Source organism: Oreochromis aureus, linkage group 11 (genome assembly GCF_013358895.1).
Source record: "Oreochromis aureus strain Israel breed Guangdong linkage group 11, ZZ_aureus, whole genome shotgun sequence".
Classification (NCBI taxonomy): Eukaryota; Metazoa; Chordata; class Actinopteri; order Cichliformes; family Cichlidae; genus Oreochromis; species Oreochromis aureus.
In genome coordinates this window covers 33,877,922-33,895,903 of record NC_052952.1, presented here as the reverse complement: position 1 = coordinate 33,895,903, position 17,982 = coordinate 33,877,922, and the positions used below count along the sequence as shown (strand labels likewise).

General features: G+C 39.7%; 1 protein-coding gene across 11 annotated transcripts; it reads left to right on the top strand.

Moving 5' to 3' along the window:
• The first annotated feature begins 4,388 nt into the window (after nucleotides 1–4,388).
• Nucleotides 4,389–17,693, top strand: brd2b (bromodomain containing 2b). 11 transcript variants are annotated; one of them, XM_031728424.2, is made up of 12 exons: nucleotides 4,389–4,546; nucleotides 6,907–7,195; nucleotides 7,532–7,669; nucleotides 8,631–8,775; nucleotides 9,625–9,788; nucleotides 10,037–10,537; nucleotides 10,746–10,874; nucleotides 11,005–11,238; nucleotides 11,346–11,596; nucleotides 11,792–12,108; nucleotides 14,653–14,778; nucleotides 16,080–17,693. In XM_031728424.2, the coding sequence occupies exons 1-12, from the start codon at nucleotides 4,515–4,517 to the stop codon at nucleotides 16,205–16,207; spliced, it is 2,454 nt and encodes an 817-aa protein (XP_031584284.1). In that variant the 5' UTR covers nucleotides 4,389–4,514; the 3' UTR covers nucleotides 16,208–17,693. The 11 variants fall into 11 exon arrangements, with proteins under 11 accessions (XP_031584284.1, XP_031584282.1, XP_031584280.1 ...); XM_031728422.2 differs by having other exon boundaries at nucleotides 14,650–14,778; XM_031728420.2 differs by having other exon boundaries at nucleotides 7,532–7,681; nucleotides 16,077–17,693.
• The last annotated feature ends 289 nt before the right edge of the window (nucleotides 17,694–17,982 follow it).

Sequence of the window (17,982 nt, the reverse complement as noted above, 5' to 3'; positions counted from 1 at the left end):
TCAAACAGAACTTCTCTGAAACGGGGAATTTCTAGTTTTTCTTTTTTTGGTTTGACCTACATGAGAGCCAATTTCATCAAGTGGAATAGACTTGGGGATGATTTAACACTTTTTTACTTACTTGGAGACCAGCCAAACTTTTATTTATTCAGCTTACATCTGTCTGCTGATCAGCCATGCCACATTAAGATGAATACTTATGGTGTGACATTCACAGTCTTTATTTGAATTTAAGAAGTCAGATCCTTGGCTTCCATAGGACGACAGGTGGGGTACATGCTGGACAGGTTGCCAGCCTGTTGCACAGCGAAAATAAGTTGTTTGTTATGTGTAGCTAAAACACTGGCTCATGCTTTAGGTACATTTTTTATGCTAATGATTCCATGGTCAGTACTAAGTGGCTTTGCAAAGAAACAAGAAAATATTCCTCTGAAAATGATCAGTACTAGGTCTGGACTGAAAAAGCAGCCAGTGTCCAAAGAAAACTTTGAAACTCCACCAGAAAGCTTGAAGAACTATTGCTTAAGGCCACTTTAGAAAAATTTAAAGAATGTCTGACTCCTTGGAAGCAAGGAAGGAATAAGTTGTGACCTGAGACTTTTGCACAGTACTGTAGTTATTGTTTTGTTTTGTTTTTTTCAGATCTCACTGTGGTAAACCTGAACACCAACTTGTGTTTTGATCAGTAGGACTGTCTTTGTTTTTAATAGGAAAATATATGAGGGTGGTCTTCTATAAGGCAACAGGGGTGATAATCAGTTGGCCGTTTTAAGATGAAAACTTCAAATCCAACAACAAATCTGGTTAATTTGATACTTTTGTTTATCACCATCCTCCTATGAACAGTTTATTATGAAAAAATACAATAAATCCAGGCCTGTGTGTGTGACTGTGAATGAATGCATTATCTTATGTTTCACTTCAACAGTGCAAAGTGAGTCCAAATTAAAATTTCTATCAGATATATAGCCTTGTTTCCTGTTTTAGCCATCACATCATACTACACTGTGTAACATTAGCAAATACAGGATCTATAATACCCCTGCAATAAAGTGTAGGTTTCCACCATATCATTCAACAGAACAGAACTTCAAGCAATAGCTAGACACAGTAAGGCTGTAGGTAAATTTGGACTGATTAAAAGGCTGCGATTGTATGACAAAATGCAGCTGATGAAAAAATGCTATTTTCAGGTTATTTCAATAACTGATCGGTGATTCAGAGCTGAACTCAGCATCCCTGTGTACAGGACAGTTACAGCGGATTGCTGGTTTGTTTTGCACCCTTTGCATAACGACGTTTACTGTCTTTCTGTTGGATGGAGGTTTCTGGCCTTAGAGTGCAGATCAATAAGGTTTAAAAACAGTTTCACCAACTATTAGTCAGATGAACAAATCATAGCTTTGTAATGATGCTATGCGGATTTTAATGGTTGACTTCCTACTGCAGACCAAGTCTACCCAGTTACAAACAGTGTTGGGTAAGTTACTTTAAATTAGTAACTTAGTTACATTACTAGTTACTTCTCTAAAAAAGTAACTCAGTTACTCGTTACTTTCAGAGTAACTAGTTACTAGGGAAAGTAACTTTGGTTTTACTCAGAATTCTCTTGTTAATGTGTTGCTTCCGTAACTGGATACCCAGCAAGATTGCCAGTCTTCTAGCTTGCTTACTTGCCACAAGTGCACTGTGCCACCTACCAATAGAAAGGAAAAAATAATGTGCACACTTCCACGAGAGAAATCCCACGCCTGGACCGTCGTTGACCGCCGCCATGATTCTAGCCTGCTTTTTACATCCAACACAAAAACTGCAGTCGTGGTGCTTTCAATTGTACTCAGAACTTGGAAATTCTGCCTTCTGAATAGGAAAGATGTAGGTAACACCAGGCTGCAGATGAGCTGCATACAGAGCTGGACTGGGACAAAAAAAATCGTCCCGGGCATTTTGACTAGAGACCGCCCACCACCATTATAGGAAAATCATAAAGCCTTTGAATGAAAATAAACACTGTTGTGACAGTGATGAACACTGTTCTGATGGTATATATGTATCAATCTATCAATTGTTTGTTGTAAGACTCAGATAATTTTTTTTTTAAAAGCGAGACATTTTAAATGAGAATAATAAAGAAAACTATTTCCTTGTCACCCCCTTTCCCTGTTAATGCCCTACCTGGCCCCCTGGCAACACTTTGCTAGATCCGCCCCTGCACAGTTACCAGCTGTCAGCTACGTAGAAAAGGATCCTGGTGTTATTTGTCTCAGAAACAGTTCATAACTTCCCTTCAACTCATTCATGTCACCTAAAAGGTAAACCTGTTTCTCCATCACCTGTTCAACTCTGATGATTCAGTAAGGACATCTCCTGGTTTCATCTGCATGTTTCCCTCTCACCAGATAACCAAACCGATATCATGACCAGCAGCTTTACAGCTGTGGCTCCAGCAAACATCAGCTGATACTAGAAATTAATATTAAATAAATTCTAACAACAGCTGATCAAGCTTAAACGTGCTGCTGTTGTTTAACGCGACATCCGCTGGTTTCCTCTTTCTGGCGCAAAGTGGGCGATAAACAAACAAGAGAGAAAAGCCGATCAGCTGATCATTCATCAGTTTCGTGATTGAAGTAGAAACAGGAGAGAGAATGACAGAAGAGGCAGCTGTGCAGCTTCAGCTTTGTGTCTTTTTCATTGTAGCTGAAGTCCGGGACAAACTGTGTTCCTTTTCACCTCAGTACGAAACGCGTAATATTTTCTCTGAATACCAGACGATTCTGTTTTTAGGGGCGGTTGGCAACTCTAATAATTAACCGTATGAACAAAATAAAGTTCAACATCAGTAACATAGCACCCACCCAGCTGTATAGAAACTCCATCATGCTAGCTAGCACGCAGTACGAAAATGTCAGCATACCGAAAATAAACTCCACCTAAACTTGGTTTATATCTGACTCCGATAGACTGCAGGTCATAACTTCTTACCTGAAGTTCAGTTCACCTGACACGCGGACCGGCGGCGCTTGGTCTCTCCTCTTGCCTCCCTTTTCCTTCATCCACCTGCTGGCCTCCACCACTTGCTAATGTTACTGAATCTGTGGAAGCGCCGCGATATCCACCACACGCAAGCGACGTGTAACGAGCCTATCTAAATCCCAGTAACGAGTAACGCGTTCCTGGTTTTGGCATAATAACTAGTTACCGTGCTCGTTACCACAATAATAACGTAGTTACTGTAACGCGTTACTTAATAACGCGTTAGTCCCAACACTGGTTACAAATAACATAAACCGCGCCCGCATATGTTAAAACTCTTCAGGTTAGAGAAAGGTAAACAGTCTGTCCTTTTTACTCCAAAAGTTTTGAAAATTTAGCTAAAGACAACAAAAATGGCAAAATAGCTTAAAAATTATAGAACATAAATGCCATTATTTTGGCTTATAGGGCAATATAACGGCATGCAACATGGCAAAACAAATATGAACCCAAATAAGTAAGTAATATTACGTAATAATAACAATATGTTAAAGAAAAATATCTCCATTTAAAATATATATTTAAATATCTTTTTAACACAGCAAAAATAAAACTTAATTAAAAATGCTTACTAATGCATACTTTTACGTTTACGTAAAAACTTTACAGTCAGTGTATAGTGTAATGAAAGTCGTGTAAACTGTTGAAGCACAGATGATTCATCGCCATACAGATGTGTTGCATTGTGGAGATACTGCACGAGGCATAAAAGATTTATTGTATCTGTCCTTGTGGTAGCGGAATTTAATCAGTCTGTTGGAGAATGTGCTCTATGGTGCAGCAGTGACGAATGAAACCTGTTGCCACTGCTTGTCAACAATCTCAGCCTCCTCTTATTTTTTTCATTTTATTTTATTTTTGAAAACTGCACATGTATCTATCTCTCTCTCTCTATCTAGACTGCAGGATACTGTTAAACATAGCTTCCTTAATAGCGGTTAGTTTATTTGAGGGCATCAATCACAAAGCAGCTGAGGGGGGGTTATTTCCTGAATGTGCCGCTTTAAATGGAAACATCTCACACACAAAAAAAAATTACAGTTGCTACCCAGGTATTCCGCAGTGGGTTTAATAAAACGGAGATCACCTGCATGACAATCCAAACTCTCTTGAGGACAAAACATACTAATCCTTATAGACAGAGAGGCGTTAGCCTGAAAATTACAGCAATTATTAACGCAGTGCGACGCCAGATAGCTCATTACTGTATAAAAAATCAGAAACATACAATATTTTCAGAGTACAAGATGTACAGACTGCTCTGTTTGACTGACACCTGCTTACAGCCAATTATAGCGCAGAATCATCGTCCACGTGACAGGAACGACGCGGCACTGCCACGAGAGGGGTTTATATAGGGTCAAGCGGAAGCGCTTAGTCGCCATTTCATTGCGGAGTTGGTCGCTTAGCGTTTAGTGGAAGTGCAGCGTCAACAGCGGCGAAAAATTGGATCGTAACAACACTCCGCCCTCATCCCAATGGAAGCCGCCGTCAACCCACTTCACGACAGGTAATGTCCGCAGTGTTTCGGGTCAAACTGACGACATTTGCTGGGCTTTGTAGTCCGCGTGAGGATGGGAATTATATAATAAAAACCATATTGTTGCTACGGTGATGTTACCGTTAGCCTCCGAGTAGCAAAACAGCGCTAGCTCGTCAGCCAGTCTTATGATACAGCCCGATTACGCTAGCTTTCACAGCAGACTATCAACTCTGCACATATTTCTGAAGTCCTCTGAATCTTAATATTTGCACACTGGTTTTGTGGAGCCTCTATCCCGTTTTCTTTAGCGTTTAGCTTCTAATTAGCAGGCAAACGACAGCTGCATCTCCATCGGCTAGGTCAGCCGGGTGCTCCCCGCCGGCTGGCTGTCTGTCTGTCGTGTCATTCATTGCTCATGCAACCTGCTGTCGCTAATGTAAAACAATATCACATAAGAAAACTAGTTATAAATAACCGGTCCACTGTTCCCCTCTCCCCCCCACAGACACAACCTCTGCTTAACTGCAACTTGGCAGTCCCAGGTGTATTGTTATATTTATAAAGCGCTGTTGCAGTCTGTCGCCGCTAGCTCGCAAGCTTAGCTTCCAGCTCGCAGCTTCTGTGCTGGTGAACAAACGCCCTGAGACTGTGGCAAAATGGCTGAAATTGCCTGATGGCCCGAGGGTTTTATCAGATTTTTTTTTTTAAATTCTTTTCAGAGCATTGCTGTTTAATAAATGTGGCGTTTGTGTCTTTTTGGACCCCATATGCCCGTCAGTTATTGGCTTCTGTAGTTGTGAAGTTGTGTTTACAAACAGCGAGGGCGGGGCGTCCAACCACGCGATCAGCAGCTGGTGGACTGAGAGTCTTTGATCAGTTTGACTAAATAATAAAGACGGGTTGTTTAGCCTACGCTATGGGAAATTTGTCTCTGTTTAGTAAAAACAGAAGCTGGTTAAATGCAGGTTCAAACACTAAAGCCATAATAGTCGCATGGAGCCAAGTTGATAATTAAACGGTGTTTGCGTTTTTGCACAAATTTAGCGACTCTAGTTATATTTTCTTTTACATAATCTTGTGTTCATAACTCATTTGGAGAAAAATGGGGGGTGATGGAGGATTAACCTTTGTGATGTAAACAGAGTTAACTTAGAGTTTGTTTAAAAATATCTTAAGATTAGGAATTCATTATGCACACAGTAACCAAGTTGGATCAAAATTGAATATAAAGAAATCACCAGGAAATGTTTTTGTTCTCTCTGTGTGTTTATTGGATGTATATTTGGATGATTTTTTTCCCCATTTAATTGTTAAATGCTTCAAACCACTAAAGTAAGTAGAGCTTAAAAACATTTGCCTGGAAATAGAAAAGTTCTTATGTTTACTACTCGGCAAATTCCTTTTTTTCGGCACCCTTAATGCTGTTTAGTAGTTGTGCTGCTGGTATTCTGTTTGATGTAGAAAACCAGCTCATAGGCTTAGCCATTGTTTGTGTGTCAGTAGGGCATGTGTGTATTAAGCTGTGGTGCTCAGATGGAGGTGAGAAAGGACCGACTTTCTGTGTCCTTTAACTACATGAACTAGGCGACCTCTGTCATCTCACGGTGCATTGAAAAGTGCTCTTTGTGGAACATGGTGTTGTTGGACTACAGCCAAACTGGAGATCATAACTTGCAGAGATGCTGATATCTCCAAAAGATTGCTTTCTTTTTAATTAACTCTCTTAAGGCTCATGGGGGAATTTGTTCTCTGCCCTGTTTATTATGGTGCATCTCCAGGGGAGACCACAATGCTTGTGTAAGGCATTGATTGGTGTATCCTCCATTTATTCCTTTGTGTGTGGGGAAAACCAGAGGAAACATTTTATCTGGAAAAGATAATCATGTTTATAAGTACTTATCTAGTGTGTCACTGTTGTTTGTCTTTCAGGTTATTGTTTATAAGATTTATCTAGCTAAGTACCACTCTTATACTTTTTAGTAGATTCTCTGTCATAAGTTGATAAAGTGAAACGGTCAAAACATAATGTTCAAAGAAACTGAACTCAGAAGAGTTTGGATAATGACTGCCAAACTTCTGAAGATTATCCAACCTAACCTATTGATGAAATCCTGGTTTCCTAGATAACCATTGGAGGGGGGGGGTCTTTGTTCTTTGTTCTTTTTTCTCCTTTTTTCTCCTTTTTTGTCTTTCTCCACTCCTACCTTAAAAGTTTATTTGCAGCCAGCCAGCTTTTTCCACATGAGGTATTGAGGTAGCATTTCTTTACTTCTTTTCCTAGTGATGTGAATGCAGTCTTTTTTTTGTTTGTTTTTTTGTTTGTTTTTTTGGAAATCATTGTCGTTAATTCTTCTCCATCTTGTGCTTTTAAATCTTCCTCACTTCAGCTCTCTGGTTGGGTTGTCCGGTGGTATGATGGACCAACACACAAGCTCGGGCAAACGCATTCGTAAGCCCTCCCTGCTGTACGAGGACTTTGAGAGCCCCTCCCTACCCCACACAATGCCCCAGGGTCCCCCTGCCCCTCCACAGCCCCCAGTGAAGGATCCCACCCGACCAGGCCGCATGACAAACCAGCTGCAGTACCTCCAGAAGACCCTGATGAAGTCTCTTTGGAGGCACCACTTTGCCTGGCCTTTTCAGGAGCCTGTGGATGCCTACAAGCTTAACCTGCCGGTGGGTTGAATCCAAGTGCTTTGATAAACCACTCTGATTTTGAATGTGTCTACTTCCAGATGCTGAGAGAAATATCCAATATTCTGTATTATTTTTTGGCTATTATAAATAATCCTTTCTGGTTTGTTAATAGATGATTGTATTTCAGTTTTTGTTTTTTGGGTTGTTTTTTTTTTTTAAACATATTTTTAACATCTTGGGACCATTTTTTGAAAAGGTATCCACACTTTAACAAGTAAACAAGTAGGATTGGTGTTTCTGTAGAGCCATAAATTGTGAAATTAAAAAGTTATTAATTTAAAAAAATATTTTTTTCTTTTTTTTTCTTTTTCCAAGGATTACCATAAAATTATCAAACAACCCATGGACATGGGGACCATTAAGAAACGCTTGGAAAATAACTTCTACCGTAGTGCAAGTGAGTGTATCCAGGACTTCAACACAATGTTCACCAACTGCTACATCTACAACAAGGTAGGTCAAAAGGTAAAAAAACACATTTTTATACATGCTATTTGTTCCATTTTAATTGATTTGTTCCTTTTTCACAAGCTAGCATTCCCTTTGGATTGCATTTAATAACACACTGATCTTACACTGAGCAGGCGTAGAACTGTGTTATGTCAGCTCAGAGTGAAAAAATAAGTGTTAAAGTACAGTGTTTAATGATTTCTAGCAAACCAGTGGGGAAATCTAGCAAGATTTGGTGTCTTTAAAATGACTTGATGAAAGTTGTGTGTATTTTTGTTAATGATCCAAGCAGAGGCACAGACATTTTAGAGGCGCTTTTTTTTTTTTTTTTTTTTTTTTAAACCCTTAACCATTTCCCTTAACTTTACACAAAATGTCCTGTGATTTCTTTGCTATCCTTTATAGCAAGAGAACATGTACTACATGTGCTCCTCAGCATAACTTAAGGGAAGCAAGGGAAAAATTTAAAGTGAAAGACAAAAGGCGTAATGACTGCAGAAATGTGTTACATGTAAATAATTTTGCAAAGCAGACTCAAATCAACCTAGATATATAAATTAAGCAATGTCTTGTGTGTAACAGATTATTTCAGTGATTATACAAACTTACATTTTGCATCAAGTCGTCTCATAGATAACCATATGAAGTTAACATCTTTATGTTATGTATGTTTATGTAGGTTGTTTAACAGTGATTTAGTTTATATTATTATTTATGAAATGTAAGCATTAATCTTAGGAAATTCTTTTCAAGAATCTGCAGTTATCTGTTTGATTTATTTACACATAACAGTCCAAAGGGATGATTTTAAAATTGTATTAATGTTCCTGTCAGTCTGTTAACAAATGCACAAAAAATACAAAACCTTTATTGTTAAACTGAAATGAAATTTATGCAAACAATAGTACGTCTTATATTTTATTTGTGCTCATGTGTCACTTTTTTTTTTTATTTATTTGGTTAGCCAACAGATGACATTGTGCTGATGGCCCAATCCCTAGAGAAGATTTTTCTTCAGAAGGTGGCCCAGATGCCCGAAGAAGAAGTTGAACTTCCTCCTCCAGCTCCTCGGAACAAAAACAGCAGGGGAAGAGGTCGTAAATCTTCTGGTAAGTTGGGATGGAAATTTAGAACTGGTTCCTGGTAGTAGAGTTCTTCAGAATCGCTAGTCTGCTTGACTTTTGATCCCACTTATCAGTTCTTCTACTTGCTCTACAATTAGATGATTTCAGTTGTCGGAGGAGGAGAATAGCTGGGCAGTTTACTGCAGATATGCTGGCGTGAGTGACCGTAGCCTCAGGTTTATATGGTAATTATGAGATGGTGCGTTTAGGGTCATTTTACAGAGTAGGATGAAAGTAATGTTATGAGTAGCATAATGAATTACTTCCTCTGAGTAATTTAGGTAACTTAGTCATTACTTTTAATAAAAGTGTTCCGTGTAATATGTGTAATACATTACTTTTTTTGAGTAATGACCCAACATTGATCACAACAAAGAGGCGAAATACATCCAACAAGTGCAAACATTTGACCACACAACGTACAATTAATTTGCACAAATGTAATGTCTTTGATATGCTGCTTAGCGATGGTGGTACTTTCAGAGCCAAGCTTGTGAGAACCCAGAATTGATCAGAAAATTGCTAAGGAATCATTAAGTTATATCGACAGTGGAACCAGAATCACTAAATTCTTATCCAAAATTCCCATTTCTACCTGCAAGTGTGAAAGTCTTGATACAGTTTCATATTTTCTTTATTCCAATTTACTGCTAAAAACTAGAGCATTTTGTTTTAGATATGCGAATTTGTATGAGCCGTATTTTGGCAATTACAGATGTTAAGATGTATTTATTTATTTGCAGGAAGGTATTATGAAAGCAACATTTATGATTGAAGTGGTGGTGTTGTGTAGCTGAATTGCAACTCTTAAATTTAATATTCTTTATCTACCAGCGTCAAGGGCTCAGCAGGTGCCAGCAGTATCCCAGTCAGCCTACTCCCCCTCGTCCTCAGACACGGGGGATTCCATGCTGGCCAACTCTCCCCAGACTGTGCTAACTAAAAGCCTGCCACCAGCTAACATTATGGGTTTGCCTCCTACACAGCCCACAACGAAGGTATGTAAGACAGAATGCTGATTAGAATAATTTGCATATCTAGAGTTTAGCATGCAAAATCGATGTTGAAACACTGAAGTTCCTTTTTAACAGTGCTAAATGTAAAAATAAACCTTCCTTTTTTTTTTCTTTTTTTTCTTTTTTTTTTAAAATTTAGTATTTCAGTTGTTCAGTTGTGGGGATTATAAGCTGTGTAACAAAGCCACAATAAAGTGATCACAACAATTTCCAACTTTTTCTTTCTATAGAAGAAAGGTGTAAAACGTAAAGCAGATACCACTACACCCTCTACCATGGGCTTCACTACTGTGGGCATGTCAGGAACGCCGCACATGGTGGGTTTGGGGAAAGGGGGACACGGTGGTCAAATCCATGACACGTCCATGCACACAGTCTCCTCAATGGGCAGCATAAGCTTGGAGACCCCACCTGGGATTGGGCTTGTCAGGAGTCCTGGAGGTCCTGTCCTGCTGCAGCCAATGATGGCTGGCACTGGACGCAGAGTTGGCAGCGGACGCCCCATCAAACCCCCCAAGAAGGACTTGCCCGATTCTGTTCAGCCTCAGCCCTCAAGGAAGGGAAAACTCAGCCCGCAGCTGAGGTACTGCAGTGGGCTGCTGAAGGACATGTTATCAAAGAAACATGCTGCGTATGCATGGCCTTTCTACACACCTGTGGATGCAGCTGCACTCGGACTTCATGACTATCACGATATCATCAAGTGTCCTATGGACCTCAGTACCATCAAGGTGACTTTAAATGCGTGAAAGTGTGCTCGCTGTACTATAATAGTAATATTTCTTTTTACTAAACATAACATGTTGAAAATTTAAAACACAGAAGGAAGAATGGGGAAGAATTTTAAATGTGAATGTAAAATGCAGTGAGGGAAATAAGAAAAAAATCTTCTATTAAAATCTAATAAAAATGTCCATTTCCTGTTTTTTTTCCAATCAGAGGAAGATGGACTGTCGTGAGTACAGAGATGCTCAACAGTTTGCCAGTGATGTAAGACTGATGTTCTCCAACTGCTACAAGTACAATCCACCTGATCACGATGTTGTGGGGATGGCACGGAAACTACAGGTGAGCAGCAGTTACACGGACCAGGTGCCCTCACACAGGCCTTTTCAGTTATATTTGCTACTTTATTACTCCTTTCCTCCTTTCTTACCATCTAACTTATTTTTGTTTTTTATTTTTTTTCATGCCTCAGGATGTCTTTGAGTTCCGTTTCGCCAAGATGCCAGATGAACCACACATGGAGCACACAGCCATGTCCATGAGTGGGCATCAAACATCCTCTTCATCATCTTCCTCCTCCTCATCCTCATCCTCTTCCTCCACCTCTGAGAGTGAGCCTAGCAGCGAGAGTGAGGAGAGTGAGAGCAGCCCAAGCTCAGACAGTGAGGAGGAGCGAGCACATCGCTTGGCTGAATTACAGGACCAGGTGTGCACACAAGTAAGATATTGAGTAGCTACTATTGAGGTATTGGAGGGTCTTTGTTGCACTAAACGTGGAAACAAAAACGTCTTTGATTTGTATATTTTTCTCAGCTCCGAGCCGTGCACGAGCAGCTAGCTGCTCTCTCCCAAGGCCCCATCGTCAAGCCCAAGAAGAAAAAAGAGAAAAAGGACAAAAAGGAGAAGAAGAAAAAGAAAAAGCTGGAGAAGCGAAATCGAGGAGTCAGAAGCAGAGCAGGCTCTGAGGAATGGAAGATGCCCAGCAAGTTGAAGAGCAAATCTGCCAAAGCTGGTGGCTCCCAGGCCAAGAAAAGCCAGGGGAAGAAGAGTAACAAGAACAGCAAGTTAGTATAAATAGTGAACCCCCCCTTGTTTTTGTTTTTTTTTTTTTTTTTTTTTTTTTTTTTTAAATAACTTGATCTCATCTTCATTATCCTTCCTTTTTGAGGTTTAGTGACACAAATAGTTTTACTGTTCAACCAGTTAAATGCTTTGAATGTAAAACAGCTGATAGCTGTGCTCTTCTCCTGTTATTTCAGGACTTCAAAGAAGCCTTTCTACCCTCCACTTGCCACTTCTATGTTACCACACTATGACTCGGAGGAAGAGGAAGAGATCGTGCCCATGTCATACGATGAGAAGCGCCAGCTAAGCCTCGACATCAACAAGTTACCAGGCGAGAAGCTGGGTCGTGTGGTCCACATCATACAGTCCAGGGAGCCCTCACTGAGGGACACCAACCCTGAGGAGATTGAGATTGACTTTGAAACACTCAAACCATCCACACTGAAAGAGCTCGAGCGCTACGTGATGACATGTCTGAGGAAGAAGCCCCGTAAGCCGTATGCTGAACAAGGTAGATAAAATTGATTTGATTTGATATACCTTTATTAGTCCCGGCCATCCGGGAGGGGCTCAGAGTAGAGCCGCTGCTCCTCCACATCGAAAGGAGCTAGTTGAGGTGGTTCGGGCATCTGACATCCCACCGGGAGGAGGCCCCGGGGCAGACCCAGGACACGCTGGAGAGATTATATCTCTCGGCTGGCCTGGGAACGCCTTGGTGTTCCCCCGGATAAGCTGGAGGAGGTGGCTGGGGAGAGGGAGGTCTGGGCTTCTCTGCTTAGGCTGCTGCCCCCGCGACCCGGCCTCGGATAAAGCGGATGAAGATGGATGGATGGATAGTCCCACAAGGGGAAATTTCATGTTAAGGCTGCCGACCTATTGCACGCAATGGCGGCGCCATCTTACCCTCCGACCATACATACATTACACAAAAACATCACATGGGGGAAGACGGGTCAGAGAGGTATACATGGAAAAGCACAACATGAGGAAAGATAACCACCAAGACCAAATGACCACCAAGATGACGCTAGCATATTCCTATTTAGTAATATCTTGGATGTTTTTGTAATTGACAAGTTATTGAGTGTCAGAACATACTATCAGTACTTAACATGTGGCATATGTTAAAGTCTGTAATGGCTAAGTACATCTTAGCATGTAGGAAAAAATAGACTGTTAAACTTGGAGAGTAAAGTCGATGATGAAGAAAGAATCAGTAGTTTTGACTCATGCAGCCACACAGGGGGGCAATTGTATATTCTTGTTAAGGGCTGATAGCCACGTCTAGGCCCAAATGCCCCTTCAGTTCCCAAAGTCAAACAACCTGATTCCTGAAAGTTAACAGTATAGCTGCTCTCACAGTTGATATAATCAAATTCTTGGAAAGAGGCTTTACAAGGCTGAGTGGACACTTTCTGCCTTTGCATTTCTAAAGTATGTATTGTACTGCTGTAACTAAACAAGTTTGCAATTAGTATTACATTTATTTGACATCAAAAACAAGAACCTAGCAGTTGTGTTTTTTTTTTTTTTTTTTTTTTTTTGTTTTGTTTTGTTTGTTTGTTTTTTTCCTCTCCACCTTTATTTAAACAGATATATCTCATCAAGACACAGGGTCTCATTTTCAAGAGTGACCTGTTTTAGATAGCCGTACAATACTACAGCACATTAAAAAACACTATAGTCATTACACTTGATGGAACCAATTAACTGGAGAAATACAACTTAAAAAAAACAATAAAAAAACGGTAGCAATAAAACATAAGAACAGGAACAGCCATCCAGTGATGGTTTCTCCACTATCCTTGGAATTTATTTAAAACCCTTCAGTTAAGTTGCATGGCTTCAGATCGTGTTGTAATTTGTTCCAAGTATAAGGATCATTGTAAGAAAATGCCTTTTTCCCAACCTCTGTGTGTACTGAAGGAACAGTGAATGTACTAAAAGCTTGTGAGCGGAGGCTTTAGATACTCTGCTCATGTCACCCATAGTAAGTTACATTCACTGGTAGTAAACAAATTACTGACATATGAATGAAAATCTACCAATGCAACACTCTGCAGGTGGACAGTGAACGCCAGTTAACCAAAGAGTATGAAGTACAATGGTTAGTAATAGTTTTACATCCTATGATGAATCTCAGTGCTCCATGATAAACAGCATCCAACATCTGTAAAGAGCTAACAGGAACGTTCATAGTGGTTTGTGCTAAACAACAAACGATACATAAGTAGATGTATAGAAAAAAATAATGTATATTTAAAATAAATAAATAAAAAATTAAGAACCTTAATCAGTGCCATGTAAGTTTGGACGTGGAAACGGTGGTATACTAGTTTTAATGCAGGAAAAATAACAGTTTTCCTGCACAAAAATATCTGGTTTTCATGACAATGGTGTGTAATATTTCCCTGACTGGACTGACAAGAGAAATAAAAATGTAGCAGAGGATTACGCCTATCTGACAGGCATGTGGTTTCGTTTAACCAGTTTAACCACGTCACCTTGGTGTTGCACTCAAATCTTTCTATCTAGCGCCCTCCTTCATGTCTGTCAGTGACAGAGGCTAGGTTTCCTCTTGACATTAAGTTCTGCATTGGTGTATTTGATTAGTTCTTTGGCTACACAGAATGAAACCTTGACTGGGAAAGGCCAGAGTCTATGGAGACAGACTTGAGACTGCAAGTCTTAATTTCACTACAAAGCATTTCTTTGTATGTTATAACTTCTCTCTGCAGCAGATGCTAAGCTAAAGCACCAACAAAGTGAATAGAAGTAACTAAAGTTGATGTTTTCTCCAAATATTTGATGCTCCCCCTGGTGACTGGGCACAACTAGAGCATGTAGATATGACTGCAGAGCTCAGCGTAGCACTGACTTATTACCAGAGCACTACTAAGCTGCTACTTAAAATTAGTAAAGAGAGCAAGAAATTTAATTTCTGTTTAACTTAAAAGTACTCAGTACTGACTTATTAGTGGTGTGACACAGTATACTTACCACTGTATGGTCCCCACCTCTGTAACAACCTTTTTATCATCTTATATTGCAGCAGCAAAGAAAGGCAGCATTGGCAAGTCTAAAGAGGAGCTGACCTTGGAGAAGAGGAGGGAGCTGGAGAGGAGGCTGCAAGATGTCAGCGGACAACTCAATTCAGTCAAGAAACCCACGAAACCTAAAGGTGAGCTCTCACATCATCACATTTCTGTGTGGATGCAAAAATGTCTGGTTTTCAGAGCAACTCACAGTTTCTCTAAGTTACTCAAATACTGTGCACTTCAATAATTCAGCGAAGATGGCACAGCGTTTCAAGTGTAGAGTTGGCCTTTGCTCCCTGTGCGAGTTCCCTCAAGTACTCCAGACATGCATGTTAGGTTAAATAGTGATTCTAAATTGGGAGAGACAGAACTGTTGGATTTGACTTGTAGTTCAGTTTGTGTAGTTGGGACAGACAGTCTATTCATATAATGCTATATTTAGTAACAAACTACAGAAAAAATCCCCCTGAGATGTAAATCTCTTTTGGTTGTGTAAATCTACAGTAAGCCATCATAGTAATATGCAACGCCTCGTGTGTGAAGGTTATCTGCATACCATAATGGACTTTTATTTGAGGAACACCCGTTTTCTTTGTATTATTTTTATGGTCTTAACCTTACAATAACAGGCAACTGATTTGGCGCTATATAAATACAATTGAATTTCATTAAAGTATCTTCTTCTTTCCTGCTGCTTAAAGATTGTATGAAGAGTAAGAACATTCATCGGCCTGCAAATGCATTAGTAGCAGGGAGGGATTAAACCGGGAGCGCAGATCAGAATGAGCGAGAAAAATGGCAAAGTATTTAAACACCATGATTGTGTGCTGAAGCGGGATGCACATTATTAGACATGTGTGCGCCTGTACCCCCACACAAGCAGGAACTTAGAAAGTGTTGAGCTAAAACATACCTTTTAAACCATGTGCACACACTTTCTAGAGCGATTCAAGCCTATTATGGTGACGTTTAGACTATATTTAAGGCTGTACATCTTAAGGTTTTTTTTCCTCTTTTGATTTGCAAAAGAGGACATTATGTACAGCTGGCTTTAGATGGAAAGTTGGTACTATTTCTGTGTTTACACAGATTAAGTTGTGAATCTAGAGTTTTATGCATCGGGCCCCTGGAGTTTATCCATCTTTCTTCCCTGCCTGTATTTGCGTTACAGCTTTAACTTCTGTTTACATGTTATCCCCTGGCCATTATATCACATCTGGCTATAAATGGGCTGTTCTTTTGTTTTAGGAAACTTTGGTTCCAGTGGTTCGCACTTTCCATCACTAGACTGTCTGTAAAAACCTGATGAAATTTGTGAGGTTTTGCACATATGGGCTGTGTTGCCAAAGAAGCTGAGACAAAGACTTCAGGGCTTTCTTCCTTTTTGCCTAAGCACAGGTGCATCCATTAAACATTGTTCTCTTTGCCATTTTGTCTTCAGTAGAAAAGCCGAGTGCAGTGGAGACTCATGCCCAGCCATCACGCCTCAGTGGAAGCAGCTCCAGCTCAGACTCATCCTCTTCCTCATCCTCATCCTCTTCCTCAGACAGCAGTGATTCAGACTCGAGTTGAGATTGTTAGCAAAAAACTAAGAAGTGAAACGCTAATATCTCAGGGACTTGGGCTGGCCCAGGACACATCACACCCTGAAGCGATAGTTGGCTGAGATTGAACACTACAACAAAAACACTCCAAATGGACTCCTGTAATCCTGTAATGTTTTGAATGTTGGATTGGGGGATGTGGAACAATGTCTTTGTGGATTGTTGTAGAACCCAAACACTAAATGCCTTGTTCTCCCCTTCCTTCCCTTTGTAAATACTTGTACAAATTTATGTTTCTTTTATAAAGAAGATTTTTATGGGGATCCCTGAAGAGGGAGGTGGAGTAATAATTTAAAAAATTGATGTGGAAAGACGGGCCTGACTGAAAAATCTGTTTGGCTGGCCTTACACTGTCTCCTTTTTGGTGAAGGAATGGAAGAGTGTCATATTTTATTTTTTTTTTCTCCTCCCACCCACATTTCCTCAGATGTTACTGGAATTGAAACCAGCAACCTTTTGGTCTCAAGCCTTGCTTTTCTAACATAATTTTAGATGAACCCCTGGACTCAGCCTTAATGATTGTTCATAATAGTTACAATATTTGGAGAAATCCAATACTATGTTCACAGATCTGGCAGCCTCTGAGCTGCGTTTAAAAGCATGCCTATGGGATCGTCCATATTCAGGTCAGAATTTAAAGTTTGAGATTTAGATTTCTCTGTTATGTTTACATAAGTTCTCAGTTTAACAATAACATTTATGCTGCAGTCTGTTTTAGTACAGTATAGAGTAACAGTTTAATGTACTATAAATACAAAGTTTAGCAGCTAAGATAGATATTCATTCAGTTTGTACAGTTTTGTGGCTGCACTGTTCTCCTAAAAAGCCACCAGCTATTTTAAGGCCGACAAGTCTTATAAACACGTCTCTAGCTGAACTCATTTCTTACAACTTTGACGTTTTCATTCTTCATTACATCAAACAGTAACTCGAGTGTGCGTCTATTTCTGAGCTGAAAGCAAGCTGCTGAATGTTATCATGTTACAGTTTCTAATTTCCATATTAATTTCCTGAACATCTGAAGTATTGCATTACCATTTCTTGCAGACCTCTGTAGCACTTGAAAACACTGGCTGCTCAGCGCTGACTGGAACAAATAGTGACGACTGATTAAACTGAAGCTGAAAACAACACGTTTCCTGTAAACTGATAGGAGAGCCCTCATTGTACATGCATAGTTGAAGCTGTTGATGAATGTTCAGTAAAGATATGCTTGTATATAATTCAGCCGTATTTGCTGTTGCACAAACTAATGTATTTCTGCTGTTTGATCTCCTTTCCCCCCTCCCAGTTGCCCTTTTTGCTTTTTATTTTTATTTTTAAGAAAATAACATGTTATCTCTCATTCCAGTTAATTGTCTTGGTTGTTTTCTGAAGAGGATTCACATGCTGCCTCTCAGAAGCAAACCTTTCATTTGACAGGTGTTTATTAAAAATAACTTCTGTAGAACAAATGTGAGTTGTGGGAGTTTTGCTTTGAAGCTTGTTAGCTACACAGCTGCAATAACTGCATATGGATAAAGTTGATCAGACAAACCAAAAAGCTTTGGGAAAGCTTTATTTTATTAATTATTATTAATATAAATATTTATAAATATTAATTTTATTAATAAATATTTTATTATTTTAGTTTGTTAAGAGATGCGACAATCGGTGAGCAACAGTGTGGCTTCATGTTTTAAGAGCATTGCTGGTTTGGGTAATGGACAGGTTAAGAGCATATTTGTGTGACAGCATGACAAG

What these genes read in the sequence shown, in the direction of transcription:
- brd2b (XM_031728413.2), top strand. Translation starts at nt 4,515, where the DNA reads ATGGAAGCCGCCGTCAACCCACTTCACGACAG. An exon ending in TGGACCTCAGTACCATCAAG is followed by an intron (nt 10,538 to 10,745) that starts GTGACTTTAAAT and finishes TTTTCCAATCAG; the next exon opens with AGGAAGATGGACTGTCGTGA. An exon ending in GAAACCCACGAAACCTAAAG is followed by an intron (nt 14,779 to 16,076) that starts GTGAGCTCTCAC and finishes TTTTGTCTTCAG; the next exon opens with TAGAAAAGCCGAGTGCAGTG.